The sequence below is a fragment of the Prinia subflava genome, chromosome 3 (assembly GCF_021018805.1).
Source record: "Prinia subflava isolate CZ2003 ecotype Zambia chromosome 3, Cam_Psub_1.2, whole genome shotgun sequence".
NCBI classification, from domain to species: domain Eukaryota; kingdom Metazoa; phylum Chordata; class Aves; order Passeriformes; family Cisticolidae; genus Prinia; species Prinia subflava.
Genome location: NC_086249.1, coordinates 1,360,002 through 1,370,072, shown reverse-complemented (window position 1 = coordinate 1,370,072; position 10,071 = coordinate 1,360,002). Strand labels below are relative to the sequence as shown.

General features: G+C 47.3%; 1 protein-coding gene across 1 annotated transcript; it reads left to right on the top strand.

Moving 5' to 3' along the window:
* Nucleotides 1-1,187: 1,187 nt before the first annotated feature.
* Nucleotides 1,188-9,573, top strand: LOC134548510 (somatotropin-like). The gene is made up of 5 exons (XM_063393414.1): nt 1,188-1,221; nt 5,447-5,610; nt 6,202-6,318; nt 6,694-6,855; nt 9,373-9,573. The coding sequence occupies exons 1-5, from the start codon at nt 1,188-1,190 to the stop codon at nt 9,571-9,573; spliced, it is 678 nt and encodes a 225-aa protein (XP_063249484.1).
* The last annotated feature ends 498 nt before the right edge of the window (nt 9,574-10,071 follow it).

Genomic DNA, 10,071 nt, shown 5'->3' with positions numbered 1-10,071 from the left:
CAAAATTAAATTACAAACTAAGTCAACCTTTTTACAGACTTTATAAAATTGCAGCTGAATGGTGCTGGCAGTGTCTGTATTTGCTGATGATCCCCAGTAGCATCACTGGAGTAGAAAGTACCTTTTTTTGGAATGGAAGCTGCAAAGGTCAAGCCAAAACTGAGCACCCAGCAATCATCAGATCAATGACAGCTTGTGTTGAACACCCTAAGCCATAGAATCACAGAATAGTTTGGGTTGGAAGGCACCTTAAAGAAATCATCTTCCACCCTCCTGTCATGGGCAGGGACACCTTTCACTCTTGCAGATTACTTCAAGCCCCATCCAGTTTGCCCTGGAACACTTCCAAAGATGGGGCAGCCACAGCTTCTCTGGGAAATCTGTGTCAGGGCCTCACCACCATCACAGCCAGGAATTTCTTCCCAATATCCCATCTAACCCTGCCCTCTGTCAGGGTGAAGCCATTCTCCCTTGTCTTGTCACTCCTTGCCCTTGTCCCAAGTGCTTCTCCGGGTCTCTTGGTGCCCCTTTAGGCACTGGAAGGAGCTCTAAGGTGTCCCCAGAGCCTTCTCTTCTCCAGGTTGAACAATTTCAGCTCTCTCAGCCTGTGTCCAGAGCAGAGAGGCTCCAGTCCTCTTCATACTGTGCACAATGGGATGGCTCCTCTCCACACCTTACAGCAAACCCTTCAGCATAAACTGTTTTGGGAATCTCCTTGGGACTGTGGCACTGCTAGAGCTGCGATTTGACCTCAGCACCTTCCCTTCCCACCCCACTAGTGTTTCATAGGATAATGCATTCATTTGGGGAGGCATTGACCAAGCAATTCAGCCCAGCAAGGTTAAGGCTGGTGGTTCCTGAGTGGCAGCTCATGCTGGGAGGCACATGGTGGTGTCAGATCCACTGGTGGAGAGACTGAAAAAATGGAAATAATTGAGTCTTCCCAGAGTTTGTTTTTATTCCCTGCTGCTTCCTCTTGCTGGACAACTTGCTGTTGCTGCATTTCAATTTAAAAGACTTTTAAAAAATCACTGAAAGGGCCTAAATTGACTGGCTTTCCTTTGTTTTCAGCAGAAAAGATGAGATTTATTTTTAATTGACTTGTATCTCTGCAATCATTACCTGCTCTCCAGCCCTGTTGCTAATGAGTGTCAGGACCCTCATTTTACTAATGGAGAAATTGAGGCATGGACAGTGACTGTGACATTCCCCAGGACATGGGTAGGGATTATTCCTGGGATCTGAAATCCCTTTATCTGGTTCCTGTGCTGCAGCCCCAAGCCAGTCACATGGAAATTGCACTTCACAGATACAGTCTTACTGACTGCTTTTGCACACTTCTCTGTATATGATTTTTCTCACAGGTAATTATCATGGAAGAACAATTGCAGAAGCAGGGAAGAGAGGTAATGGTCCATGTGGCAAATGAACACGAGCAGTAGACCTCCAGGCTCACTGGTAAAGCAGAAAAACAGCATGTTGTAGATTGGTTTAGTAAGGAACCAGGCTAAAAACTTCAACTAACATTTATGGATGCAGAAAACGGGAGGGTTTTCAGAAAAAAGAATTGTGAAATACATTTCTACATGTTGGAAGCTGGAACCAGGGCTGCTTGAACAAGGGTGGCTGGTTTTGCATAGACTGAGTTGCAGTCCTGGACCTCTTTAGTCTAAAAGAGCCTACAAGAAAGATGGAGAGAGACTATGTACAAGGCAGTGTAGTGACAGAAGAAGAGAGAATGGTTTCACACTGACAAGGGGGCAAGGGGGAACGGGTTCACACTGACAGAGGGCTTGGTTAGATGAGATATTGGGAAGAAATTCTTGGGTGTGAGGGTGGTGAGGCCCTGGCAGAGGTTTCCCATAGAAGCTGTGGCTGCCCCATCCCTGGAAGTGTTCCAGACCAAAATGGATGGGGCTTAGAGCCACCTGGTCTAGTGGAAGGGGTTGTAACAATGATTTTTAACTTTCCCTCCAATTGTGGTCATTCTATGAATTTATGATTCTAAAATCTTTCCAAATGGGTTCAGTGAAATTGCGCAGTCCTACCTCCAATAAGCACAACCCATAAATTCCAGAAGGAATTTACCTTCTGAGCAGTGAGCTAGAAGAGGTATCAGCTGCCACGTCAGTCCTCTGTCAATCACGCCGTCACCCTCCGGTGTGCAGAGCCTAGGCTGGGGGCTGGCAGTGGCTCCCTGGTCAGGACTCACCAGCTGTGCTTGCCTGGGAAGGTTGGGCTAGCAAGGTAAGGCCAGGCTGGGAAGGTCCTCTCCACACAGCCACCCCATGCTGATTCCTAGGAATCAGAGAGTACACTGCAAGGAGAGTTGTTTCACTTCTTTAGTGAAGCTTGTTAGAGTAGATGAGGGTCAGGGTAAGGTGGGTGGATGTGTGAACATGCCAAAGAGAAGTGGGGTTTTCTCTTTCAAAAAAGAAAAGGAACTTGGAAATTACGGAACAACACGTTTCTTCCAAGAGATACAGCTTTAGGTTGCAAATGCCTGTGTCTGAAATCTAGAAAAATGCTACGCTGAGATATAAGAGCTTATGCAACTATAGTTTTGCCAGTGGTGTGTTTGCCCGACCCAACATTTCAGTCACACCACCTTCCCCACAATGCTTCTTTCTCATTTAATGACCAGAAGTGATTGAGGACAACCCAAGCCTCAGGGGAATCACACAGGCTGACCATCCCAGCATCTCCATGCTTGGCTACAATATAAAAAAATGTTGACTTAGCACCAAGCTTTCACTAACTAAACTAGAGAGCCAGCCAGGGACAGCAAGAGGCAGCAGGACATGGGTACAAGGTGCTGCAATGGTACATTATCATCATTCACAGGCAGCAGTGCGTGGGTTGTGCTGAGGTGCTGCTGCTCTGCTCATCTCTGAACACTATTGATATATTAAACATAATCTGGAGTAGAAAAACACAACCAGATGTTGCCAGCTATTGGGTGACAGGATACCCGATAGCCATTCCCACTTCTCCAAGGACTGACATTTACCTTGTGACACCACCACATCTCCACCCCCAGAGGCTTTTCAGAACAGACCATGCTCTCCACAGCATGTTTATTAACCACCTCTCCACCCTCTGCTCCAGCTGCCCCAGGGATGATGCTGCCTCTTGGAAACTGGACCCACACTGGGAGGCAGTGTGGCAAACACAGGGTCTGGGGGAGGCATGGCAAACAAAGGGTATGGGGAAGACAAATCATCACTTGACCAGAAAGAAACAGATCCTGAACTCCCAACAAAAGTTCAAACCAGAGTGGTTTGGGGTAATCAGTGCCTTATGAGGAGTAAAAGGTCTGTAAGAGCCCCCCTGTAGTTGCCCATCCGAGGTTCTGTTTCATTTTGCTCAAAAGAACGCCTAGGTATGCTGTGGCGTTTCCTCTTCAAGGCCAGGTTGGACTGGGCTTGGAGCAACCTGGTCTACTGGAGGGTGTGCCATGACAGAGGCTTGGAACAAGTTGAGTTTTAAGGTCCCTTCCAACCTAAACCATCCCATGATTCTATGATTCTCTTCCCCATCTTCCTTACCTCTTCTACCTCCCTTTCACAGCCTTCTGCTTAATCTGTTTCGGAGCAGGAAGACGTTCATAACCAGATCTTCTCACAGACTGAGAATGAGAGAAAGCTCCCAGAGCTCTGGCAGTTGGATTTGCAGTGGGCAGGCTGGAACCCAAACAAGCACCTAGGCATGACAGATCTTTGTCACACCCACAGCAAACCAGCTCAGCAATACTATTTGCTGAATATTTTATATTTTGGTGGAAATTGAAAGAAATAGGATTAATCTGACAACATCTATCCAGCTCTATCCCCACTAACAATAAAGGAGAAAACATCATAGAATCATGGAATTGTTTAGGCTGCTGAGATCACAGAGTCAAACTGTTCCCCCAGCACTGTCAAGACCACCATTAACCTTAGTCCCCAAGTACCACATAAACAAAGCTTTTGAATCCCTCCAGGAATGGGGACTCCACAGGGCAGCCTGTGCCAGGGCTGTACAACCCTTTTGAGGAAGCCATTTTCCCTAATATCCAACCTAAACCTCCCCTGGCATAACTTGCTATTTGCTTTAAGTCAGATATCTCCCAAACTGGTCAGTCAGGCCTGTGAACTGTGAGCCAAGGCTGCAGAGCCAGACAGGAAAAACAGGTGGACAAAGCAAATTCCACCATATAAAAGCATTGATGTGACTTGGGATGGGTATTCCAATGATCAGGAAACTTCTATTTGCAATAAACAGCACGATATGGCGAAATCATTGAGCACTTATTTTGTCCTGAGGCAAACAACCTTCCCAACTTGTACATTTGTGTATAAATGACTACAATGAGGTAGCACCACTGTGAACACCTGTGCATTTATGCACGGAGAAGATGCAGAATTGTTGTGATCATAGACACACAGATCCATTTTAAACAGACACCCTGCTATATAAAGGGTGGCTCAATAGTTCCCCTTGCCAGATGAAAGGAGGAAATATTCACTGTCAAGCAACACCTGAGCAACTCACCAGGCAGAAATGTCTCCAGGTACTTTTTATTACAGTTTTAAAGGATTTGTCAGTGCTGCCATGTGTGTAGGGTGAGAGGAGATGATGATGGGGTGGTCTGCGGTGGGATACACACACTCTGTGACAGCCCTAACTTAAAGTATGGTAATTTATAAACCAATGAAAAAGAATAACTTTCCCTGCAATGTGACTTTAATTCATGAATTAATCTTTAGCCTAAACAGGCCAAGTCCTACAGGCTCCAGGGCATTTCTCCTCCAAGGGGCATATTTCTGAGATTAAGTTTGTGGTCTTTTCAGCAGACAGACACTAGTGTGAGTCAGATGTCACAGGCTGAAAACATTTAGGGTTGACAAAGATCACCAGATTCTGTAGTCATATCCCAGAGAGCCAGTCAGAGCACAGGTCATGTCACCATCTCTCACGCCAGTAGGCAGACAGCCAGCATCACATCAGCAGTACAGCATAAACCAGGGCATAAACCAGCACTGAGGTGCTCCCAGGCCCTCACCTGGCACTCATCATCCTCTGTTTGCTCATGTAACCAGAGTGCACCATGGTCTTCTCTCATAGGCAAGGCCTCATGAGAACAGGAAAAGCATGAGTGTATCAGGGAAGATCATTGGGACACACACTAGTTTTCACAGAGTAATCATGACTTTACCCAGGAAGTCACTGCTGGTAACACTAGGAGAAGCACAAGCTGTTGGTGGGAGCAGGTATTGGTGAAAGGGTTTTGGAGAAAGAATTTTGGAGAAGGCTAAGTTTACTCTTGGTGCCAAGAGGAACCAAGGAAGATGAGCCTTCAGCCAGCCCAGACAAAAAAGACTGGGAATTAATTCCCAGGTGCCACTCCCTTCTCAACCCAATTTCCTAAGGGACTGCTAACACCTTCCACTGTGCTTTGCTGCAGGGTCATTGTTCTCTCCTCTTGCCATTGCCATGATCACCCTGGGACTGCAGTGGCCACAACAAGCTGCCACCTTCCCGGCCATACCTCTTTCCAGCCTGTTTGCCAATGCTGTGCTGAGGGCTCAGCACCTTCACCTCCTGGCTGCTGAGACATACAAGGAGTTTGTAAGTGGTGTGGCCTCTGGTCATCTCCTCCACTTTAGCTTGATGGCTTCAGGGCTGTGTAACAGACACCTTTCAACTATTTGTGTCTCCTTTGTCCTCTTTAGATGAGGAGAAAGGGTGATAACAGAATAGCACAGGTTACATCCCAACGGATTGGACCCTGTTTCCTCCTCTCACCCCTCTGCTCCCCTATTTGGATCCTGCACATCCCATTCTCAGGACTATGGCTGCACAGGATCAGGGACATGGCACAGATATGTGACAAGACTTTCCTTGTTGGTCACCTCTGGCCCTGGGAGAGTCTGAGTGCTGGGGTCATTTACTCCTTGGGAGTACCTAGTTCAGATGTGGTTTGTGTTCACCTCAGCACCTTGGCTTAGAAAGACCTTTAGGCCCAGTAGCTATTGTGCCAACATGATATTCCTGCTTCCTACCTGCCAACCTTGTCCAAAGGTACCTCATGTGTCACACTTATTTCTTCTTATTTCTTACACACTTATTTCTTAATCATTGAGAACAGCTTGGGAAGTATCTGAGGTTTTCTCCAGAATGTGGGCAATAGATCTGAGTGTATTTGTGTTGTCTCCATAGGAACGCACCTATATTCCAGAGGACCAAAGACACACAAACAAGAATTCCCAGGCAGCATTTTGTTACTCGGAAACCATCCCTGCTCCCACGAAGAAGGATGATGCCCAGCAGAAATCAGTAAGTTTAAGTTTTTTTCACCCTCAGGGCAAGCACAGACCTGCCTGAAGAGCCCAGCTGTGCTTCACTGCAGGAACAGAGGGTTTTCATCTCTGAACACTTGGGTGCTTCATGCCTCTCCTCCTTTTTAGGTTACTTGAAACCTGCATAAAAAAATACTTTTCTGGGCTATACTATAAATCACATTCCCACCCTAAGCATGAGAAAAACTACTGTCTGCATAGGTCACAGGTCTGGGTGCTGCTCCTCAGCCTGAAAACTTTGTGTCTGCGGAAGCTGTAGGAGTAGTGGCACATGTCCAGGTGTTTCAGAGGGAGCAGGACACGCTATCAAATACCCATGCACATTTTTGACCCTTTCTTGTCTTAATTTCAGGACATCGAGCTTCTTCAGTTTTCCCTTGTTCTCATCCAGTCCTGGCTGACCCCGGTGCAGTACCTAAGCAAGATGTTCACAAACAATTTGGTTTTTGGCACCTCAGACAGAGTGTATGAAAAACTAAAGGACCTGGAAGAAGGGATCCAGGCTCTGATGAGGGTAAGTTGCAGCATGTAGCATGACTGTAGAATTGCAGAGATTTCCCACACAGAGGGCACTCAGCCCTCGCAGATCCAAAGACTATGAGAAATCTCACCTCCTTCCACTCTGAAGACCAGTGGCATCCTTAGGACTTTGTTTACCTTTAGATAATGAGCTCATGATATTGCACATTTTCATCACTAGGGAGGATAAGAAAACACAGCATCGCAAAGCACTACTGATCAGAAACCACAACAATTCACACCCAAAGTCTTCCCAAACGCAGTGACAAAAAAATATTCAGCTGTACTAAGAGCAAAATAATGTTTGCTACATCTCCATGCAAAATACTTTGAAATGTGGCAAATTTTGTTATGACTCACATTTTATAAAAACATCTGTGTACAGATGGAAACCTGTACTCTGGTGTTTCCCTCATACATTTATACAGCATCCAGAGAGCTGAAAGCTGAGGGGTGATTCTCTTCAAGAAAGAACTAATCACAGATTCACACAATGGTCTGTGTTGGAAGGGACCTTAAAGTTATCTAGTTCCATCGCCACGCCATGGGCAGGGGCACCTCCCACTACACCAGGTTGCTCCAAGCCCCGTCCAACCTGCCCTTGAACACTTCCAGGGATGGGGGAGCCACAGGTTCTCTAGACAGTCTGTGCCAGGGCCTCACCATCCTCACAGTGAAGAAATTCTTCTTAATACATAACCTAAATCTCTCCTCTTTTAGTAAAAACCATTTCCCCTTGTCTTGTCTCTCTGTCCATGTCAAAAGTCACTCTCTACCTTTGCTCTAAGACCACTTTATAATTTGCTTGATTTTTGCTTTGTTGTTTTAAATGAAGTTGTGTATTATCTGCCAGGACATCTTTTCAGTTATGTTTATTCTGTAATTAAGTTTATCTGGCAGTTCACCCTGTAGCTAGAGCTCTGAAACCTGCAGCTGGGAGAAATGAATCTGGAATATTGTTTACATTTTCCAGCATTAGAATTACTCTGAAGGTCAGGCTCAGAGAGTAAACAGAGACCTTCTGTCCTGGCACTTCAGCAGGAGAAAGTAGGGATAGGTATCAGTACCACTTCTGGATTTTTGTGTGGGTGAGAAATCCTTTACTGTGAGGGTGGTGAGGCCCTAGCACAGGTTGCCCAGAGAAGCTGTGGCTGCCCATCCCTGGAAGTGTTCAAGGCCAGGTTAGATGGGCATTGGAGCAACCTGGTCTAGTGCAAGGTGTCTTGGCCCATGGCAGGGGGGCTTCAAATGAGATGGTCTTTAAGGTCCCTTCCAACCCAAACCAGTCTGTGACTTCATGATTCTATGATTTTGGTAGTTGCTTGAGCATTAGGAAATGGTACAGAAACCAGCCAAACAATTATATTTCACCCATTTATGGCACTTTTCCTTAATCAAAATTTTCCTATTTGTGGCAGCTGGTGACCACAGCAGGGCAGGGGTAGAGCGACTCTCAGCCCCAGATGTACATGGCTTGGGTCTGGGTTAGAGCTTTGTTTGCTGGCAAAGTGGGAGAAAAGAGAGAATTACTTGCCAGGTTCCCTGTCTCCTTGACTGGAGGAGGTACAGAGAGACCCTGCAACTTACCCTTTATTTTAAGACCCCAAAGACACACTCCTCCATGCCTGCAGCCCTGTGCCCAGCTCCCTTCTTGCTGTAGCATCACTCCTGAATCACTGCTCTTCCTGCAAACACATACACTCAAAAATATGTTTGAAGTATGCTTTAAGATTGGAGAAAGAAAACCCTGACCTCATTTAAAGTTTAGTGGGAACTGTGGCAGTGGGCCTGTGGAAGATCATGCAATTATTGAGGTTGGAAAAGACCTCCAAGATCACCAAGACTGACCACTGCCTTGTCAACCAGACCAGAGGACTGAGTGCCATGTCCAGCCATTCCCTGAATATCTTGAGGGACAGTGACTTCACCACCTCCCTGGGTGGTGAAGTCACTGTCCCTTCCGATGTTTAACAATCCTTTCTGCAAAGAAATTCTTCCTGATGTCCAACATGAAACACCTCTGGCACAGCTTGAGGTTGTGTCCTGTTGGCCTGTCACTTGTTCCCTGGGAACAGAGCCTCACCCCCACCTGGCTCCACCCCCCTATCAGGGAGTTACAGAGCGAAGGTCCAGCCAGAGCCTTCTTTTCTCTAGTCTGAGCCCCTCCAGCTACTTCAGCTGCTTCCCCAGACCCTTCCCCAGCTCTGTTCCCTTCTCTGGACATGCTCAAGCACCTCAATGTCTCTCTTGTCAGGAGGGCCCATAACTGCCCCTGGGACTGGAGGTATCCCAGCAGTGCCCAGGACAGGAGGGCTGTCACTGCCCTGGTCCTGCTGGGAACACCAAGGTTAATGCAAGCCAGGTGCCATTGGCTTGTTTCCCCCCTGGGCACACATGTCAGGGCTGCTCCCAGCCACTCTGCCCCAGCCTGGAGCACTGCATGAGGTTATTGTGACCCATGCTCATTCCCAGGCCCCTACCACCTCCCCAGCACGTCTCAATCCTCTTGCAGCATCTGCAGGACCAAAGCCCATGGGGTTCCCAGATCCTCAAAGCCACTTATGAGAAATTTGACATCCACCTGCGCAGTGAGGATGCACTGCTGCAGAACTATGGCTTGCTCTCCTGCTTCAAGAAGGACCTGCACAAGGTGGAGACCTACCTGAAGGTGATGAAGTGCCGGCACTATGGAGAGGGGAACTGCACCATTTGACACCAGGGACAGCTCCATTCCCGCTCCAGCCTCTTGCTGACCATGGGTGCCCTAGTCTGAAAGAAAACTGGAGAATAAACCTGCTACTGCCAACATGTCTGCTTTTTGGGGTGGGACAGGCTACTGTGAGGGGCTGGGAGGGAGGAGTGGCCAATGGGACAGGGTGGATTTGGGGCTTGGGATGTGGATTTGGGATTAAGGAAGCATATTTGGAGCTTGAGGCGGGGGGGATAAGGGAAAAAGATTTAGGGGCAGATTTGTACTGGGGAGTAGGTTTGGGACTGTGGGCAGATTTGGAGCTGGGGAGCAATATGGGAGTAGATTTGGGACTGAAGTGTGAATTTGAGTCTGAGGAGGGTGGATTTGGAACTAGGGGTGCAAATTTTGAGCTGGAGTGTGGACTTGGTGTTGAGGGTAGATTTGAGACTAGGGAGTGAATTTTGGGATGCAAGGGATAAAGTTGGACCAAAACATGTGGAGCTGGGACTGATGGTTGGA